General features: G+C 34.6%; 2 protein-coding genes across 2 annotated transcripts; one reads left to right on the top strand and one right to left on the bottom strand.

The window, feature by feature from the left end:
• Positions 1 to 4,412: 4,412 nt before the first annotated feature.
• LOC136783593 (protein FAM200A-like) lies at positions 4,413 to 6,528 on the bottom strand. The gene is made up of 2 exons (XM_066743848.1): positions 6,414 to 6,528; positions 4,413 to 6,049 (listed from the first exon to the last, which is right to left on the bottom strand). The coding sequence occupies exons 1-2, from the start codon at positions 6,526 to 6,528 to the stop codon at positions 4,413 to 4,415; spliced, it is 1,752 nt and encodes a 583-aa protein (XP_066599945.1).
• Positions 6,529 to 6,569: 41 nt separating this feature from the next.
• LOC136783594 (protein FAM170B-like) lies at positions 6,570 to 8,300 on the top strand. The gene is made up of 3 exons (XM_066743849.1): positions 6,570 to 6,673; positions 7,793 to 7,821; positions 7,897 to 8,300. The coding sequence occupies exons 1-3, from the start codon at positions 6,570 to 6,572 to the stop codon at positions 8,298 to 8,300; spliced, it is 537 nt and encodes a 178-aa protein (XP_066599946.1).
• Positions 8,301 to 22,402: the final 14,102 nt, after the last annotated feature.

A 22,402-nucleotide genomic window follows, 5' to 3' on the forward strand; every position in this document is an offset into this window, starting at 1 on the left:
AGTATTTTCCAACATTGGTAGCAAAAATTATTATAGGACCGTTAAAAGATGCCTTATCCTTGATAATAACTTTTCATTATTCCGCCTAATGTAATTTATCAAAAGTGTATATAAATGTGCATCCTAAAATTTTGGTATATAGTCCAACCTAGAGATCAGTATTCTTTTAGACATTTCACAAAACTGAAAATAATCTAAATCCCTGCAAGTAATTGAAGTTAATGTGTTCTGAATGTTTTTCTCTTAAAAATTTTTAAAAATACTTTATTTATTCTATTTTTCAACGAAAAAACCCTACCAATTTAACTGTAACTGCTTACTTTCTGTATAATTTAAGAAGCCAAATCTTGTTTCCTTTAATGAAGCTGTGCTATGTCGAATTCGTTATAATGAACTAAATGACTTAGTTTTTCTCATATTTTTGTTCTTATCATTTTAATTGTCAACATTAATGAATAATCCATGCCACTTGAATTCGCTAGGGTTTCCTGCAAGTTATAAATCAATAAATAACTAATTTATATACCTCGTATAGAATTACCAGTAATTACTCTTTCAATTTCAAAACATTATCATAGATTCTGTGTATTATATATTTTATTTGATTGTTTTAGTTCAAATTGGCTTTAAATGGGCATTTATTGGCAATTCTGAAGTTCGTGCCCATACAATACATTTTTAACTGCAAAAGTTTATAAATATAAGCTTTCAATTAGTTTACAGTGATGACATTCAATAAATCTTCGTAGCTCATATCCATTAAGCAAACAAGAACCGTACAATTTGAGCATTAGTTATTATTTCATAATGAAATTAAACAGTTTCCGGAAAATCTATTAAGCAAATAAAATTTTTAATAAAAAAATACGATTAAGTGGTGTTCTAATTGAATCTTGTAATTTGTGCTTAATATAAGAAAATATAATATTAGAATTACCAATGTCTATAATTGATGTATAATTCGCCTTGGATTACAAACAACTTTTGCTTCTGGGGGGCTTCCACTCAAAATTAAATCCATTTTTTGGTTGGCATATGAAAATGAAAAATGTTTTAATTAATATAAAATATTTATTTTATTTAAACCTGATTTAATCAAACCTTTGAACTAACCACGATTGGCTGATAACCCTTTATCAGTATAAATAATTGAGTGTACATTTAATTTAAAACTATCTAAATTAGGAAACTAATTACAAAGATCTGTGTAAATTGAAGCGTATTTTGTACAGTTGTGCTCGGTCAAGATAAAAAAGTCGTCATTTCCTTAAATTTTATCGTAGAAAATTACGATAAAAACACAGGCATGTGTTTAAAAATATTATATACGACTTTAAAAAAAAAAAGAAAACCGTTTATCAGTTGTCTAATAGATAAGAAATTTTAACACAATTATAAGTAAAGGATGTGAAAAATTTGTATATCTAGGTTATCTGGAAAGAGATCCTATGTATATGAGCGGACTATATTTATATTATTACAAGAATAAATATATTAAGAAAGAACTATGTATATCTTGTAACGAGGTTCTCTCGTTACGTATCAAGATACCGGATTTAATAAAGAAATTAAAGAAAAGCTAACGATTAGTAGTGGTTATTTCAAACCCTACATTACCGACTCGGTGCATAGGTTTCCGAGTGGACAGAAAGTACCGTCTAGGAACATCCCGGTGGACCGTCAGAAGACCGGATGAAAAGACCGGCGCTCCACTTAAAAGTCCAAGCCGACCAAGCGAGCAAGGCAGGGCTGTGCCAAGTAACTTGGTGGCTTGAGACGAGGAGAAGTGGGCACAGGGACTCCTGCGAAAGGCGAATTCTCTAGTCCCCTGAGGAGGGGGAAATAAGAGAGTGAGTCGGGCTTGGGACGTCGCGCAAGGCGGACGTACACCACACCGGCTCACCGATGAGTGTGTCCGGGTGCGTGAGGTGAGCTTGCTCCCTACGCAACGAACACACTGTATGCTATCGATGCATAAGGGACCTGTGCAGGTATGGTAGGTTTCTGCTGCATGCCGGGTGCCGCCGCTAAGTCCATGGCAACGCGCATGGCAACGCGGACTTGGGCATTGCGGGGATGCACCACCCTGACAGTCCCCTATAAGAAAAGATCTCGATAATGTTCTCGTCTCCTCACCTCCCCTCACATGTGTGAGTGGGTGGGTGGGAGAGTGTGTCTATTGTCGCGAGGCTCGGGCTACCTGTAAGGGACCCTCCCCTCTCTCCACAACCTAGCACACTGAGCAAACCAGGCTTCCGTACCGTCCTCTGTGCACTACCAATCAGCCCATTGGAAAATGCATACGATTGGAATGGCGGGGTAAGACCCCTATGTTAACGCTGGGTTGTTGGTCATCCACACGACCAACTGGCGCCCTGAAAGTACCGAATGTAAGGACGGCCGAAGGTAATAGGAAGATAACTATCACGATCAGCCCATCGTGGTAGAAGAATCCATTACAATCTATGCATAAATGGCTTAAGTAAATAGTTATTACTCTTTGAAGCAGTGATGGGAACTTGTGGGAATTCGGTATCCCCACCATACCTCCTCGAGGGAACTAACACAATCGTATGTCTCGTTCGTGTGAGCTGAGTCTGCTGCACTCGGCTTGAGTCGCTAGTGCTTTAAGCGCAAGCGCATGTAAAGCCATCATCGGCTGAGTTCGGTGGACTTCGGTGCATGTCGGGTGTGCAAGCGTGATACACATAGATCTCTCTGTCTTTCGCGAGTCCTCGATGAAAGTTATCCTTCCTTAGGCGATCAGCTGGGCTGCTAGAGAAGGATAGCGACTATTATATTCTCCCTCTCTTTCTCTTCTAAGTTTAATTCGACTAATTTATGACTCTCCAAATAAAATCTCCTCGATCAATATTTTTGTTTAGCTAATCAGCTGGACCGCTGGAGAAAGATAGCGACTGTTGTCTTCTCGCTCTCATTCTCTGCTCAGTTTAATCCGATTAATTTATGACCTTGCAAGTAAATATTGATAGAAGTATTCATTTTTCTGAACGCTGTGGGGCTTGGAAAAATATAATTTCTTTCAAGCTAACCTGGAGAAAACACTTAATCAAATTTTCAATGTATACGTTTTAAAGGGGGAAAATTTGTAATTTATTTCTGTAAAGTTAATAAAAGCATAAGCATAAATTACAATAACATACAGCAGTACAAAAGACTTCTTAAATTTAAGAGAATTGAAGAACTTGTAATGCTCCTTTATGTATATATATTTTCAGCCGGATATATAAATGTAATTACTATCAGACTTTTCTTACCTAAATATGTATTTCGCTGACTGGAATAAATTTATATTATGTAATTACCTCTTTGACGATTCAATACAAACATATGATCTAAGACTTATTGTATTTGGCTAACGAATGTACATATGTAGCGTTGAAACATGTAACTCTTCCATGTAATTTCTGCGTTCCATTGTGATGATTCTGTAATAGATTTCATGCATTTATTTCTTGTTTACTTTCTCGAAATAAATATGTATTATAATATAATATCTGTGTTATCATTGTATTATAATCCTTACATTCAAGTATTTATATATGTACACATCCAATTTATCTATAGGAAAAATTGATGCAATCACTAATCCTTTATAGAGAAAAATATTGCATAAAATAAATATGCTATTATATAATAAAATTACTTACTTCAGAATTTTTGTTTACGACTACGATAATTTACATGAAATAAGTCATGTGAAATTTGTGCGTAGTTATTTCAAAACAAAAATGATTTTTTTTTTTTTTTTAAAGGGAAAAATGCGTCGTAGCACACTAAGTAACACGGGAAGATACAGTTACTGAAAAAATTGATCGTATATTACGAGAAAAATACAAATTTCTATCATTCAATATTTCAAATTATTTTGTGTAACGAATATATACTTATTGCATTGCTATTATGCAATTATTAGTAATAAATATTTATTTATAAACGACAAAATATATTGAAATATTGGATGAAAAATATTTATAAATTTTTCATATTGATCGGTCAAAATTTCATAGTAATTGTATATTGCAACCGTTTACTGAGTAGTGTGGGACTCACTATCTCCATGCCTGTGCCGTTTAACATATTCAAGACAGAGAACAATGTTTACAAATGAATGTAATTCACTGCTTATTTATACGATCGTAAATATGTTGAAATCGGGCTACATGGTTCTTATGGTAGCACCTACCCACTAAAAAACCCTGAATTCACGAATTGTCGAAACCGTCAGACACTCGATAAATGAAATTGCAAAGCTTGTGATTGCTTTATGTATATCTTGTAATATTTGTCGAATCCGTCAGATATATGTTGCTCTTGTTCTTAACTTTGTCGAACCCGTCAGACATATTTTGCTCTTGTTCTTAAATTTGTCGAACCCGTCAGACATATTTTCATTCAGTGTTAAGTAAATCATCTTCGTCATCATCGTTGTCACTTTTGTACGCGTGAATGATCAAAGTTCTTTCATTCTCTACATAACTTTTTGCATATAAATTACTTCTTTCCGTTAATTTTAAGTGATTATTATTTATTGGCATTGTAATACTATCACTGTTTGTACACTTTAAGTAATTCTTAATTACGCAGATTGAATTTAGAGTTGCAGAGCTAATACGATTTCTCTTTTTCGTTTTCACGTCGGGTATTATAGAAAAACAACGTTCCGCTTCTGCATTTGAATGTGGCAAGGATCGGACTATATTTAGAAGAGATTTCAATTGAGGATACTTTTCCTTTCCTTCGCATGTAGTTTGCGATATTTTAATCCACATGTCATCGAAAGACATTTTAGACCACGCGTCCTTTTGATTTACCGATTCATTGTTATGTAGAGAAAACCATTCTTGTTTTAATTCAATTTCGTTTCCAATATTGAATAAATTATTAATTTTTAATAATATGGTGGCTGATGAATCACGATCCGAATCGAAAAGAGAGCATTTGTAATCAAGAATTGTTAGGTATTTGAAAAATGGAGCATCGATTGGAAAACGGTTACGGATTTCATCTGCAGCTTTCATTAACAATTTCAAACAATTTTGTTTGATATGATCAGCTTGCAGTATACTTAAAGTACCTTCGTCCAATTTCTCTTGCAAATAATCCTTACAATCGATACCAATATTTATTTTTTCTATTTCCATAATATTTTGTTCACGCGAAAAAGTTATTGTACGGAAATTGTCTTCATCAATGAGACATTTTAATAATGCAGGTTTCAAGAATTGGCTTAATATGAAAATTAGAAGTTCTACCGATTTCGGCTGTAATAAATGGATTTTTGTATCGCGAGATTGAAACTCTGCATTAAAAGCATTGAATTTATTTAAAACGAAACGCAGAAAATATAAATACGCTTTAGTCTCCGCGTTTTGCATACATTTGTGCAATTCGGTAGCTTGTCTATTGTTTTCAGACGACAGTTCCAACAGAAAATTATTTAACACGTCCCAATTTTCTATTACGCGATCAATACACTTGTGGCGAGTGAGCCACCGAGTTTCGGCGTGTTTCAAAAGATTGATTGTCTTATCCGTGAAACATCTTTGAAATTCCCGGAAAATTGCCGTTCTTTTAGGGCTACCGTTTATAAAATTTACTATATTTTTCACGAAATCCTCGGGAAACGAAGGAAGCGTTTTACATGCTGCAGATGCAGCAAGTGCTGATACGTGGCATATACACGGAATTGTTATTATTCTCGGATTTTTTTCTAACATTTTTGTACGAAACGATGTATTTTTTCCGATCATAACCGATGCATTGTCGCAGCTCATCGCTATTACTTGAACTAAAGGAATTTGTTTCTTAATCAATTCGTTATTAAATGCGGTAAATAATTTTCCCGCTGAACAATCTCTTGCATCAAGATTAATTAGTTGCAAGAGGCGCGCTTGTATCTGTAATGTTATTGGTTCTACGTACCGTACCATTATGGAGAACCATTTTTCATTCGTTATATCCGATGTCTCATCAACGAATACAGAAAACTTTGTATTTTGTAGCGTTTCTGTGAGACTCTTCGTTTCTTCGCGACAAACGACGTTATTCACAATTTTCGATAATTTGTGACGTCCTAATTTTTTTGGCTTGAAGGACGTGCGGATCCTTGCCTATAGTTTTAAAAATATCTATCATCGCGGAACTCGATACATACGGAATATTATGTTCTACGAAAAAAGTAGCTAATCTAATTTCAGCCGCCTTTACGCGATCATTAAAATCAATATTTACTTCCTTTTCAACGTCTGAAAAGGTAGTAGAGGTGCCCGGGAGGTTGCGGCATTCAAAATTTTCTGCGTTTCTTTTATGAATACTGGAGTTTTCGTGTTTCCCGATTTCCGCATGACCGCAATCTAAGGATTTTTTGCAAATTAAACAATGAAACTTACTTTCATTTTCAGGGACCGGTTGTACCCATTTCCTCCAAGACGGATTACTGTCATACCACTGATATTGGAACTTCTTTTTACATCTTCTCTTCTTGTTTTCCGGACTAGAAGACATTTCATCCTTTTCGACACCGGACTTGATGACATTTTTCACAGATGCAAAACAGAACTTTTCACTTCTCAACACAAACTTTCAAAATTGATAAGATATATGCTACCAATTTAAAACGTTTAAGGCAACTGCCCAAGAGACAGCGGCTGTAAGTTCCTTTAAACATTTATTATTGTTTACAAATAAAGGCAGCGATACGACTTTTACGGAAAGTAGTTAATTTCAAGAGTGTTACATTATAAGCAAGTAATTATTTAAAAAAAAGTATTCACTTTTCCGCAAGGATTCGAACCTGCGACCACAGGTTAAACAGTCCCGCGCCCTAGGTACTCGACCGTTCGCCTTTTTACAGGAATTAAATATATTACGCACACTTTTGAGGATTGAGTGTACTTAGAAATAATGAAGAAACCTTTTTCAAATCTTATAGAATTTTTGGATGCTTCAAATTTGCTCTGAATTAAGAATGTCATTATTCATTATTTCATTATCCACGCTTATCTACAAATCTTCAATCGATAGACTGATTCTGAGTGGACATCCGCTATTATATTTTCTGATTTTGCGTACATATTTTAAAATATTATACTTTTTCATGTTTACTAGTAATCAACATTATTTTAGGTAACAAAATTACGTGGGGTGCTGAATTATCTACACCAGTAATTTTATTAAATGCTGACCTGCTGTATTCCTATATTTTGAAGTAATACTGTTTACACTTTATATACACGGTAGACAGCTAATTACTCACAACAAAAATAAACAGGAGAAAAGCTGATTTCTTAACTCTAAAGTCAGAGAAACAATAGGACACCCTGTATATTTATTTGTAGAAGATACGAAGAGACAATATAATCGTTGCTCACTCGTATTATAACTTGTGACAGTGACAGGTGTCAAAACAGAGGAAAATAAAATCATGTAAGTACATTTAAAATTGATATCATATCACTGTAAAATATTAGAATTTATCCCCTTTGTGTTTATTGCATGTAATATTAAATTAGCATAAATTTTGATTTTTTAAAGATTTCTTTTATGAAATTAACTCCAGTAACTTCTACAAAACCAATCTTTTGACCTTCAATCACTTTTAAAATAAATTCATATTAGTACGGTTCACAAAACATAGAACTTTTCAAAATTAACGGAAAAAATATAATTAGCTTTTATATTAATGATTACAATTATTAACAATTAATCTCAGAACCCTTTAAACAAATTATTATTACTATTTATTAATTACTTTTTTGATTTTTCGCAGGGCCATATCGGAAGAAGACTCCATTCTTTGTAAGTAAAAACGCACATTTTACACTAAAGATATTTTAAAATATAATTTTTAAATAATATATAATTATTTTGCAGATACGGAGAGGGAATTAATTCTGCAGCTGTTGGAGCAGAGGGCAGAGGATAGGCGGATCCAGCAGCAGCACCATAAAGATATGGAGAACCAGCAGAAGCTGCTGCTGGACCGCCTAGGCCAACTGCAAGAGCAGTTGCGGCAGCAGCACCGTCAGCAGGAGCAGCAGCAGCAAAAGCTGCAAAACTATCAGCTGGAGCTGCAACAGCTAAGGGTGAAGATGGAGCAGTTGCAGCAGCAGCAGCAGCAACAACAATCACCTCCGCCGCCTCCGCCGCCGCCGCAGCAGCAGCAGCATCCGCAACAGCAACAACAACCACCTCCGCCGCCGCAGCGACAACCCCCGCGGCAGAGGGTGACCCGGCCAGCCCGGGCTGAAAGACCCGGCTATGTTGGTAAGACATGAAGATATTAATTATTAAAAAATGTCAACTTATAAGTCTCAACGAAGAGCAATTTTGGAGGCCGGAATCAATTGTAGTGAAACATTTTTAATTACAGCGATTTGTAATAGTTGTAATATTCAAGACCATGACTAAACGATTTTAATTTTCATTAGCGGACAGAGCCATAAATTTTAATGTTACGATCGACACGTGTTATAATTGATTTCGATCTCCTTACTTTTCATTTAAATAGTTTATTATTTTTACTAAGTAAAGGTTTTTTTTTCTTTTTCAATTCGCCCATACTCTGCCGGACAATCCCGGAGGCAGTTTTTAAGCCGGGTCCGGGAAGTGAGGGAGGAAGAGCCCCGGGAACTCGCTCGGCCATATGCCGAGCGAGTATTTTATTATTATTAATATTTCTTTTTTAAATAAATATAATTAAATTGAATTAATGATGTTTCTTATTTATATTACCCCTATAACGTTTCCACATATTATCCTATATTCATAAATAATTTTGACGTACAGATTAGGTTATAATACATATTTATTTCGAGAAAGTAAACAAGAAATAAATGCATGAAATCTATTACAGAATCATCACAATGGAACGCAGAAATTACATGGAAGAGTTACATGTTTCAACGCTACATATGTACATTCGTTAGCCAAATACAATAAGTCTTAGATCATATGTTTGTATTGAATCGTCGAAGAGGTAATTACATAATATAAATTTATTCCAGTCAGCGAAATACATATTTAGGTAAGAAAAGTCTGATAGTAATTACATTTATATATCCGGCTGAAAATATATATACATAAAGGAGCATTACAAGTTCTTCAATTCTCTTAAATTTAAGAAGTCTTTTGTACTGCTATATGTTATTGTAATTTATGCTTATGCTTTTATTAACTTTACAGAAATAAATTACAAATTTTCCCCCTTTAAAACGTATACATTGAAAATTTGATTAAGCGTTTTCTCCAGGTTAGCTTGAAAGAAATTATATTTTTCCAAGCCCCACAGCGTTCAGAAAAATGAATACTTCTATCAATATTTACTTGCAGGGTCATAAATTAATCAGATTAAACTGAGCAGAGAATGAGAGCGAGAAGACAACAGTCGCTATCTTTCTCCAGCGGCCCAGCTGATCAGCTAAACAAAAATATTGATCGAGGAGATTTTATTTGGAGAGTCATAAATTAGTCGAATTAAACTTAGAAGAGAAAGAGAGGGAGAATATAATAGTCGCTATCCTTCTCTAGCAGCCCAGCTGATCGCCTAAGGAAGGATAACTTTCATCGAGGACTCGCGAAAGACAGAGAGATCTATGTGTATCACGCTTCCACACCCGACATGCACCGAAGTCCACCGAACTCAGCCGATGATGGCTTTACATGCGCTTGCGCTTAAAGCACTAGCGACTCAAGCCGAGTGCAGCAGACTCAGCTCACACGAACGAGACATACGATTGTGTTAGTTCCCTCGAGGAGGTATGGTGGGGATACCGAATTCCCACAAATTCCCATCACTGCTTTGAAGAGGTTGCTTCCTAACGAACTTATTTTTACAATATATTTTTATTCAGAATACCACAAAGAGTCTTCAACAAATGAAGAAATGTGAATTGTATCGTAAACTAATTTTAATTTTTAGTTTTTATAAGTAGAAAGTTCTTTATCTGCTGATTAAAATAAAATCTTATTAAAGAGTGTTAGTTACTGGCGATTGTTATTAAAAAAATAAATTTAACAAAAATGTGAAATAAGTTCATTTGAAAAGACACTCATCATTTAGGCTGTTATTAAACCTGTGACATTATATACATTAAATTAATAGATGATTCAAATAAATTTCATTTTTCATTCATTTTCAACAGTATTTACAGGTTCTATAATGTAAGTTTGGCTAGAATCGCTAATTTTAATACAAAAACAAACACATTGCAATAGCTTTATATCAACTGCTCTCATATCATTTCTTTTCAACATCTTATATATATAATTATGTGTAGATATCGAATCAAATACTTCGTGTATCTGATATTTCTGCAAAATTGCAAAGATAGCCGTATCACAATCACATATGTCAATGCAATCGCAATTAGAAACTTTTATAAAATATTTTATCCTACCGAAGTAGCTTTTGTTGTTCTTAGTATATTTGCAGAATGTAGACCCGGTTTTAAGTGATCGAGGGTATTGTTCGGAAAAATATACGTTACTGCTTTTCATTAATTTATAAAACTTGTAAAATTTACGGCTAGAATTATACAAATTTTTTAATAGAGTTTTATCCTGTTCAGTAGGATAATACTGTTCATATTTTCCTAAAGCAAAAATATTTTCTGCAAATTTCAGTATATTTTTGTTACTGGCGTTTCGTAGCTCTTTGCAAAACGTAGAAACTGAATTAATTTGGTTCGCATCAGATTGTTGAACCAAAAAGAGAGACGAATACTGAAACAACGTTTTATACACTTGAATTTCAGGCTTTTTGCTACCATGAATAAACCTTATTAATTTCCCATTGATATCTTCAAATGGGAAGCAAGAAGTAACCCATAGTGGCCCTAAGTCCCTAACTATTTGCGGAAGATGAAATAATGAATGAATTGAACAAAACATAAATTCTTTACCATATAAATTTTGAAATTGTTTAACGAAATTGTTTAAAGCTGAAGATGCAATGTCGATTTCATTTTGATTTACAGTATCTTTCGATAAAAGATATACACTTGTAACTAATAATTTATAATGATTTAAATATGGTATACTCAGTACATCGTTTAAAATAGGACCAGAATAGTAGAAAAACCAAGCTTTCAACTCGGATGCTTTCCAGTAATTTAGATGTTTTGAAATTGATCGGGGACAACGGTTTGTAAAAGAAGGTGGTTTTATGTTACATAGTCTCTCGTCAATTAATTTTAGAGACTTTGAAATTGAAAATTGATACCCAGAAAACTTAGAGTCAAACCAAAACTTTGTTAGATTTCTCACAACGCCTTCAAAAACGCAGTGCATTACATCAATAGCTGTGGTTCTTATAATTTTATAAGTAATAGTGGATAAGATAGATGGGCCTTTTACTCCACAAACTGGAAATTTTGATTGCAATGCCTGTTTAGCATGTATTAACGTATCATCGTCATTTCGCATAACACAATTTTCAAAAGGATAAACTTGGTTTCTATTTAAACGTTCACCTTTTTGCAAGCATTTGTGGCATCCAAATTTGCCATTATACTGTTTTAAATTTAGAAATTTTGCTTTTGCAGGCATATCACACGTGCCACAAATGAGTATGCCCCGTATAGTTACGGAGATATCAGAATTTGGTAAATTAACAGAAATTCCATTATGTACAGTTTTTAGCTCATCGTATAAAGGCTTGAGAAATAAATTAGGCAATGGTTTCGTCTCTCCATACCATAAACCAGTTAGAATTAGATTGTTAAGTTTGTAACGATCATTGTAAGGTAGTTCATTTATAATTAAATAAAATGGCCAAAATGAAAATTTTGAAGATTTAAACGGAGATACTCCATCAGTATACCACATGAACGATATATTTAGTTCATAATTCATAATTTCATTAGATGCGGTTAATTCTTTATAAATTGCCCCATCATATGTGTCTGATAGATTTGACGTATTTTCCCGATTAAAACGATGTTTTATTTTTGCTAAAAAATCTGATCGTGAAAACATTGAACAAATTTGTTGCTGAATAGAAAATTCTAAAAATTTGTATGAATTCTAGTTTTCTGAACAATTCTGGCAACGCGAATTCTCATTTTCCCCCAAAGCCTCTAAGCAATTTTCACAGAAATTATGTTTTTTAAATTTCGGTTGACAATTTAAAAACTTTTTTAACTTGTATACACTAGTAATACAGTTGTTTGGCGATGGAACGTGAATTTTAATTAGTTCTAATATATCGGACAAAAGAGTTCCTGTTACTTTATGCTTCATTGCAATCGACAAAATAGAGTATGCACTTTGTTTTTGCGTTATACTCGAATTTTCGTACAATAAAATATCTTCTTCCGTTAAATTATCATTTAAGCTATCATTTTCATCACCATTCTCATCATCATTTTCAACATTCATCCAGTCATCGCATTCATAAAAGACATCATCATCGTCCACAGCGACTTCATCTTTAAATTCATATTAAAGAAAACAATTAGTTCCCTAATATAAAAAATATTTTTATCTTTATCATCTTCATACTAAATGAGCAGTAATTTAAATTTTTTGTTTTGTTTAAAAACAACGCAAGTAAGCACACGATAACCTCCACATTTATTTTAAGTTTTAGAATCATCAAGCATCGCCAAAGTAGCGAAATAAAAACTTGATTCTTTCTGATCATATCAGATGGCAGTTGAGTTTCGTGCATAGAATTGCTTTATCGTAACAAGTCAAGTTTTAATTTAGTGCTTCCATGTTCAAAACAGAAAATTTCATTATGACCAAAAACAGCTTTGTCACACATTCTAGAATAGTTTAATTTTAATTCTTAACTCAATAAAGATTTGTTATGTATAACAAAGAACTGAGTTGTGTGTGTGTGTGAGTTGTTCACTAGAAATTGCTAAGTGGTGGACCGCATTGTGCTGCGAAATATCTGGAACGAAAATTATGAATTCCTATCAATATTTTAGAACGAAGGAGGAGATACGTTGTTCATGCATCGTTGAAGAAATTGGTAGAAATGAGTTGGAGCCATTGGATTTTTTCTCTTGAAAGCGTAGCTCAACATACAGTAATTATACAATGTATGATGAAAAATTGGTAGCAGTATTTGTTGTAATCAAAACTGTTTAGCTCATCTTAGAAAGATACAATGATATTAAATGGACTGGTCACAATCTTTCACATCTAGTCTGCCGTTCTAAAATATTAATACCTCAATATTTAGATACCACAACCTTCCATCTAGATGTAATCATTGCCGTTCGATACCCAGTTTTAGAGATGGAGTGAAAAAGGCGGCAAAGGGTGGAGGAGGATCATCAATATTTTAACCTATATTGTGTTTGAAGGATACGCGACTGTCTGTCATTGAAACTGACAGTAAGAGGTTAAATGCAAAACATTTAGAAGAATAAATTGTACAAAATATGAGTGGAAAAAATGTTAAAATGGAAAAGATATGTTTCTAAAAATAAAGAGAGAGTTTTAAAATATATTTGTACTCACCCTGATCAGTGACATCAGATATATTACTATTCCTCTGAATATTTGTGGTGTTCTCTGATTTATATGTTTCAGATTCATTATAAATATCAGTATCAATTTCATCAAGAAATAAATCATCAATGCCTGTATTATAGGTTATTGAACTGAAAATATATGCAAATGTTATATAAGCTGCATGGTTTAGGCTTTGCTATTATTTCCTTTCCTTTTTGAAGCAACACAAAAAGAAAACAAGAATCTTAAGACATACTTTTGATTACTTACCCAACATCATTGCAGACTTGATTGCTTTCTCTTTCCTCATAACGCACTTTTTTACACAGAGCATAAGCTTTATCCTTACCACGGTTGCTAAATGCGTTAAATTGAGTTGGGCGCTTAGACATAATAAAACCCTAACACAAATCGCTTCCTATTTCTAATGAAAAATAAAATTTGTACATATAAATCAATATGTGTCAAATTCTGACATGCGAGGGTTAACCATCTTCTAGCAAAAACAGCAGAATATATAGATTACATTCAGTCGTATTAGCGATGCAATTATTACGCGAGCGCCGCTAGTGACAACTTTGTTCAAAATATGTATTTTATAGTAGAATGTATTAAGCTCTAATTGGCGTTATGAAAGACAAATGATGGTCAACTTCTTGTTTAATGGAAATTTACATTTCTTTAGTGTCCAATCTTGTAAACTGACCGGCATGTATGTCGTCCCTTATTGATACACTTATGAACCGCCTTATAGGGTCGCTCATCATCAATAACTCAAGACCAAAAAGCGTGATTTTTCACGGATTGGGAGTTCCTTGAGCATTAATTTCTCTTACCCATCTTTTTTGGCTCTACTGAGCATTTTTAACAAGTTATCCTTTCTCTTTTTTCTTTTATTGCGGCCTACGGGCATAATTATTGTTAATGTCTTTGGTTTTATCCTTTTGAATTTTAATCAATTAAATTCTATTTAATTAAATACAGCCTTTTGCTTTCCGAACAACCTTTCCCTCTTTTTCCACTTTTCAGGTAATCAAACTAAATCTAATAACCCTGACAACAGAAAATTTAAAATTAGTTTCGAACTAAACTTCAAAAATTACATATTCATTCTAACACAATTGTAATTTAATTTTCAAAGACGCTATTTTGTAGCAGGACTCGTTGTATTTGAGATTTTTCAATTTTAAGCTAGAACCATATTTAAATATTAGATTTCCTATACTATAAAACGACTATTTTGATTTTATGATGATATGTTTAAAACTTTCTTAACAATTTTTAAAACGAATAGTAGAAGCGCCCGACGCGCACTTGCAGTTGGGTAAAGAATGACGGAATAGCAGCCTAAGAGTGTTTTCGGAGGTTATTTTGTCAACTTATCAAGAATTTTTGTTATACCTAAGAACATTTTATTAAAAAATTAATACTACCAGCTTAAATTCAGCGACGCAGTGCATATAATTTCGGGTTTGGTCATTAAGGTTGCACTACTGAACTGGTGTAGGTGATTGATATAAGACAAACATATGTTTATTCAGTCGAACTTATTGTATTAATGCAACAGGGCATCAATAAAGAACAGACCTTTTGGCTATTCGGCCAACTTTAGGGTATGCACAAGAAAACTGCCCTAAGTTTCCTGAGCTTCAACTTCAGTGTTGTCTTTCTTCACTCTTTTCTTTTTTAAAAAAGGTTAATTCCTGTCAATTTTGCATTTCTCCAGTATATCGAATATTTTTCATATAAAAAAATGTTTGCGCTGGTTCAGTGGGTGCGTGGAAAGCAGGTTAGCGTGGTTCAAAAAGACACTTTGCCAGAAAACGCATGTGAGGGAGAAATTGGGAAAATTAAATATGGAAAAAAATACTACAAGGGATCAATATTAAAAATTAGCGGTAAGTATTATTTAACCTATATAAAAGACAAATTATTTCAAGATTATATTCTATATTACAAAGAAGAAGGTGCTTGCAACATTTGTCTTATACAAAAACTGCTTGAACGCGAAGTAAAGCATTCCAATTTAAATATAACCTAGCTAATGTGACTATGCATAAAATAGTCTTTAAATTGATAAATTACATGTTAATTGTTTTTTAATATTTAAAATCTACACGATATTTCAATATTTACATGTATATCTTTGTTTAGATGATGAAGATTGGCTTAATTCACTAATTGTGACAGAAACCGGCCAAATCATTTATAAAGGAAAAAAGAAAGTGAAGGAACCTATCGCAAAAAATATTTCTTTCCGAAAATATAGGAAAAGTTTGCAAAAGGAAATGATGCCTTAGATGCACTTACTATGGATTTATCGCCCATTATTGCACAAAGTAAGATAATTCAGTTTTCAGAAGTTTTTTAAGTAAGAAATGTGTATAACATTATTTATTCATTTGCGACGTAGAAATTTGTTTTTTTTTATATTTAAAACATGTTTGGTTAGCAGAATAAAGAACCTATCGAAGAATAACTTTACAGAACTCGTTCTTTTCAAAAGAAAATATTGAACCAAATCCAGACCCAGCTGAAGTACTTATACACTCAACAGAAAAACTGCTGAAGGATTTGATGGGTAATTGTTTTCAGCTTTAAAATGTTTTATTAATAATTACTTTGGGTAAAGTAATTGTAAACAATCTTTTTCTACAAGCTGTGAAAAAGCATTAAACCACCTTAACATAAATTTTTTATAATTTCAAGCAGACTCAACAGAAGAGGAAAGAGACGTCAGTCCTGCAGAAGAAAGTAGGGAGGGAGATTTGAGTAACACCAGTTTAAATATGGAGGTAGAGGAGACCTTGGCGCAGAATCAATCTCCAAAATATGTATTAGGTATAAATAAACGCATTGAAACTTTAATAATGGTCTGCATTGTTAATAGTAGAAACATTAAAACTCAAATAGAAATTGCTTCTCTCGTAATCTTTACTTTTATTTTAATAAAACAAATTTTATTGTAGATTTGAACCTGCAGCCGGCCTCAAAAATAATAAAGGATTTGTTGAATCTTATTAATATCGAAGTACCAAATAAATCCAAAAAGATGCAAAAAGTAGTCTATTTAAAATATAACATAATTATTGCCTATATCGGCAAATCATTTATACGTTAACGGGATCCCTCAAGCCTTCTATAACCAACATTACGGAATGAAAAACGAGTGACAATTGTCCAACGTTATTTCTCGTCCGATTTCAATGCTTTTGGGCTTGTTGGAATCGTTCGAACTTGCACCATGTCATAAAAAAAGCAGTATTTTCCAAAAAACGAAAAAAAATAAAATTGTTTAAAAATTTGAACTAAGAATATTTAAACGCAAAACAAATTGAAAAATCGGGCTGCTTTATGACAAGGTGCCAGATCTAACGATTCCGACAAGCCAAAAAACAAAGAAATCAGACGAGAAATAACATTGGATAATTGTCCCTCGTTTTTCATTCCGTAATGTTGGTAATAGAAGGCTTGAGGGTTCCCGTTAACGGGATCCCTCAAGCCCTCTGTAGCCAACATTACGGAACAAAAAACGAAGGAGAATTGTCCAGCGCTATTTTTCAACCGATTTCAATGTTTTTGGGCTTGTTGGAATCGTTAGGACTCGCTTTTTGTCATAAATAAAGCCGTATTTTCCAAAAAACGTAAAAAAATAAAATTGTTTAAAAATTCGCATTAATAATATTTAAACGCAAAACAAATCGAAAAACCGGGCTTCTTTATGACGAGGTGCCAGACCTAACGATTCCAACAAGCCTAAAAACATTGAAATCGGTTGAGAAATAGAGGCGTACCATTGTCCCGCATTTTTGAGGTGGACGAAAACCAAAAATTTTTAGGAAGAAAGCTAGGCTTCCTCCCCTCTCGCGGCTCACGCTAACGTGTTCCCCCACTCCAGCATCGAAACTTACTGCAAAGCTTTCCTCATATTTACGCTATTCCCCTATCTGTAGCTATACATATATAAATACCGCTAAAATAATGTTGAGAACATTTCATTTCGCCGATATAATGAAATTGCTAAAAATGCAATTCTCATTTTGAAATAAAATTGTAGAAAAGGAGATTTCGTAATGCTTGAAATATAGGGCATACGGCGAAACGCGGGACAATGGTACAGTCGTATTTTTCAACAGAATTTGATGAGACTAGTAATAATTAAAGCCATTCTTCATGTAGATTGTCCTAAAGAGCTCGCATTTTCGATAAAGCTTATAGTTTTTCAGCTATGAACGTTTGAAGTTGCACGGCGCACAAATACATATTTCTTCTCTCGCGTAGATCAGCTGTTGCGCATGTCCATCTTCAATCGCTCATAACTGGAAAACTATAAGCTTTATCGAAAATGCGAGCTCTTTAGGACAATCTACATGAAGAATGGCTTTAGTTATGACTAGTCTCATCAAATTCTATTGAGAAATACGCCTGTACCATTGTCCCGCGTTTTGCCGTAATTTCACGTCTTCAAGCGTCCTGACTCGTTCATTCTGCAATTTATTTCGGAACAAATAAAAGTACGATTGCACATTGAAAAATTACATTAGAAGTTCTCGATAATGTACATGCTGCTATGAGTATTTCTTAATCTTATAAAGCTTGTCGTAGAAGGTGCAATGCAATAAATTTAGAAGGGCAATTTCGCGATTGAAAATAAGACTTACGTACATACATGGTAAACGCTATGTGTGTTTGTTTACAGACACTCCACGAGTCACTAACACAGTCGCACCCGTATGTATGTATGTAGACCTACTATGCTGATTTACATACGCTGGACAAGGCAACAAGCTGTAGAGGTGAGAGGGGAAGCCAACTTTATTTACTCCGAATACGCAACTTGTTACATTTTGCATTATAATGACCAAAAGAAGCGTTGCAAAATTATGAAACTATTATAAAAGCGTCTCCCCCTTTCACGCTCTATTCAATGATGCCACCCAAGTTGTTGGTGCATTTTTACTTTGCTCGGAATAAATAGCAGAATGAACGAGTCAGTGACGCTTGAAGACCTGAAATTACGGCAAAACGCGGGACAATGGTACAGGCGTATTTCTCAATAGAATTTGATGAAACTAGTCATAACTGAAGCCGTTCTTCGTGTAGATTGTCCTAAAGAGCTCACATTTTCGATAAAGCTTATAGTTTTCTAATTATGAACGATTGAAGATGGACGTGCACAACAGCTAATCTACGCGAGAGAAGAAATATGTATTTGTGCGCCGTGCAACTTCAATCGTTCATAGCTGAAAAACTATAAGCTTTATCGAAAATGCGAGCTCTTTAGGACAATCTACATGAAGAATGGCTTTAATTATTACTAGTCTCATCAAATTCTGTTGAAAAATACGACTGTACCATTGTCCCGCGTTTCGCCGTATGCCCTATATTTCAAGCATTACGAAATCTCCTTTTCTACAATTTTATTTCAAAATGAGAATTGCATTTTTAGCAATTTCATTATATCGGCGAAATGAAATGTTCTCAACATTATTTTAGCGGTATTTATATATGTATAGCTACAGATAGGGGAATAGCGTAAATATGAGGAAAGCTTTGCAGTAAGTTTCGATGCTGGAGTGGGGGAACACGTTAGCGTGAGCTGCGAGAGGGGAGGAAGCCTAGCTTTCTTCCTAAAAATTTTTGGTTTTCGTCCACCTCAAAAATGCGGGACAATGGTACGCCTCTATTTCTCAACCGATTTCAATGTTTTTAGGCTTGTTGGAATCGTTAGGTCTGGCACCTCGTCATAAAGAAGCCCGATTTTTCGATTTGTTTTGCGTTTAAATATTATTAATGCGAATTTTTAAACAATTTTATTTTTTTACATTTTTTGGAAAATACGGCTTTATTTATGACAAAAAGCGGGTCCTAACGATTCCAACAAGCCCAAAAACATTAAAATCGGTTGAAAAATAGCGCTGGACAATTCTCCCTCGTTTTTCGTTCCGTAATGTTGGCTACAGAGGGCTTGAGGGATCCCGTTAATATAAAATAAATATAATCTTTAATTTTTCGATGGGAATAAATTAAAGACATCCCATAAACATATAAGTAATGCTTAATTTTGTTCACAGTTAGTACAAGATGTAAATAATATATTAAATTTAAGTGGATCTAAGGGCGCTGATTGCAGAAATGACGATGACGATTGCGATGTAACTATTACAAAAATGTTACTATTAAATCTGAAAAATTAAATTTATTCTCTAAAATTCTTCTAATATTTATTGCAAAAACTATTTCAGTAAGAAGGGAAAGTGAATAGTTCTTGTACTAATATTAGAAAAATTTTAAGGATAACTTTGACTGTTCAGAATAGGTAACAAAACTATCTGGTTGATATAAGAATTAAAAATACTATCTACATTACTTGATAATACCATTTTTTTAGGTGGAGCTGAAACCTAATTCAGGGGTATATGTGAACAGCGGCGAATTATTTTATATAAAGCGGTGGCGTAATAAGCCAAACGAAATGATACGCCGGATATTAAAATTGATCATTAAGCCGGAAGAATTAAAAAATATGTCGGCCAAAGGAAATGGAAAAAGACCTAGAATTCCTGAGAATATCCTCAAAGCAGTCGAATGTAATGGTCTATACTTATCACAATATAAACTCTATTTATGGGTGATTCGCTTAACAATTTGAAGCAGCGCATTAGGCCGCGTTAATATTGGAGCTTCGAGCGTCGACATGAGCGGCGAGTAAAGTGGTAGGGAGAAAGCTTCTATATAGAATATACAGGAAATTTTTTCGCTTCACTCTCATCGCCGCTCGAAGCTCCAGCATGAACGCACCCTTAAAGAGAATCTGTATATCGACATTACAGAGCAAATCTCTTGCCAAACGTAGCTCCGTCATTTCTTAACCGATTTTTATGTTTATGCACCTTTTTGAAAATGCCAGAAGGAGACCGAGGGCTTCATGTTAGCCGGTTTTTAAAAAAATAAGAAACTGAAAAAAATTTAAAAAAAAAGTTAAATTCGAAAAATTGGTCAACGTGAAGCCCTAGATCTTCTTCTGATGTTTTCAAAAAGATGTATAAACATGAAAATCGGTTAAAAAATGACGGAGCTACGTTTGGTAAGAGTTTTGGTCCGTAATGTCGGTATACGGATTACCCTTAACATTTAACAATATTTATACAAGAGAGTATCAAAAAATATGTTTTTAAATGTCACTTGCCATTAACCGATTGACTGTATTTGTCCAGTACAGAGACCAGTCACTTTACCTATATAATTTGTAACGTTATTCCCGTCAGTGCGAGGGGCCACTCACACTACGGGTTTTCCCATTACCTTCGCCCGTCCTTTTCTATCGGTATCAGGGCGCCAGTTGGTCAGTTGGGTGGCCAACAACCCTACGTTATCAATTGGGTCCTTCGACCCCATTCTCTATGCATCTTATACGGCCCTGCGGCCATGCATAGGGACGGTAGCGGTAGCCAGGGTCGCTCAGTATGCTAGGTCGTGGAGAGAGGGGAGGGTTCCTTACGGAAGTCCGAGCCTCGCAGACCTGCCTGCGGAGGGGCATACATTTCTCCCTCACCACCCACACCCAGGTGGTGGTGAGGAGTGCGGGAACATGCGGTATCAATTGCCAAAGCATAGCGTCTTGCCAGGAGCGGACCACCACGGAGGCAATGTTCACGGCCCGTCCAGCCATAGCGCAAGCCTATGGGATTACGGAGGGCACCGGGACACATTCCAACGGGCTAACTACGCCCCTGCACAACCCACTATGCATTGGCCGGTATCGAGTCGTGACGTACGTGCAGGCTGGCCTATAGCACACGCCTCACGTACGCGAACCGACCCATGGCTGTCTGAGTGCCGCGTCACGCGCTCACCAGCACGCACGGACACATCAGCACAGTCCCATGGTCGCGTTCCGACTGCCTGCTATGGCAGTCTGCGCACGACATTCGCGCAGCCTGTTTGACGCGCGTAACCAGCGTTCAAGCCAGACTCGATGTTCTATCTCCCCTCCTCGTGGGGACTTATAGACACTGTCATTGTTTTAGGACTCCCCGAGGCCGCTTCTCCTTATCTCAGGTTGCCTGGGTTGTTTGGCATGGCCCTGCCTTACTTCTCAGGACAACCTGGACATCGTTTACTGGAGCGCCGGTCTTTTCATCCGGGCCTCTGCCTGTCAACGGGGTCTATCCTTGACGTTAGCTATAATCCACTCGTGAGCCTATCTCACGAGTCGGTAACGTAGGGATTAATAATATCCACTGTTCGGTAGCTTTTATGTTCTTTATTCGGTATCTCGTATACGTAACGGGGAACTTCGTTACAAATTTTTATTACAACTGCATCTTTTTTTGTAGGGTATGTTGCCAAACACGGAATGACCAAGGTGCATCCAACGGAGTTTATACGTGTCGTGAATCTAATGTGTGCTACATTACGAACACCGAAACCTTATGCTAAAAAATAATTAGTTTCATTGTTAAATTCAATATATATATATATGTTTTTCAAATACAATCCAAGTTTTTCTTAGTAGTGTCGTATGTCGACACTTTAAATACAAATAAATCTCATAAATTTTAACCTTAATGGAAATAGTGGAACATGGATGACAGAAAAATCCCTGATTAGAAAAATCGCAATTGTAAGCAATTTTAAAAACAATTGTTCAACAATTTTTAGACGTTATCGTTAAACTTACAAATTTTACATTGTATATAATACGGTGAAAAATCAGTAAATCTAATATCTTAACGTGGTAATTGTTGAAAAATATTTTTGAAACTAGTAGTAATTGCCATTGTTGATATTGATGGAATTTTGTGCAGTTGTGTTTATTTAATGTTTGCTTTTTACTTATTGTTTTATATATAAAAAAAAAAAGTTCTATTGAAAAAATTCAAAAAATCAGAAAAAAGGTATGGCATCC

Source organism: Prorops nasuta, unplaced genomic scaffold (genome assembly GCF_024137725.1).
Source record: "Prorops nasuta isolate Cenicafe-Biocafe unplaced genomic scaffold, Cenicafe_Pnas_1.2 PNAS00034, whole genome shotgun sequence".
NCBI classification, from domain to species: Eukaryota; Metazoa; Arthropoda; class Insecta; order Hymenoptera; family Bethylidae; genus Prorops; species Prorops nasuta.

Excerpts from the sequence above, each read along its gene's own strand:
- LOC136783594 (XM_066743849.1), top strand. The coding sequence starts at position 6,570 with ATGCAAAACAGAACTTTTCACTTCTCAACACAAACTTTCAAAATTGAT. Across the intron at positions 6,674-7,792 it reads CTGCCCAAGAGACAGCGGCT|GGCCATATCGGAAGAAGACT; the intron begins GTAAGTTCCTTT and ends GATTTTTCGCAG. Across the intron at positions 7,822-7,896 it reads GGAAGAAGACTCCATTCTTT|ATACGGAGAGGGAATTAATT; the intron begins GTAAGTAAAAAC and ends ATTATTTTGCAG.
- LOC136783593 (XM_066743848.1), bottom strand. The coding sequence starts at position 6,528 with ATGTCTTCTAGTCCGGAAAACAAGAAGAGAAGATGTAAAAAGAAGTTC. Across the intron at positions 6,050-6,413 it reads ACCGGTCCCTGAAAATGAAA|AAACGAAGAGTCTCACAGAA; the intron begins GTAAGTTTCATT and ends TTTGTCGCGAAG.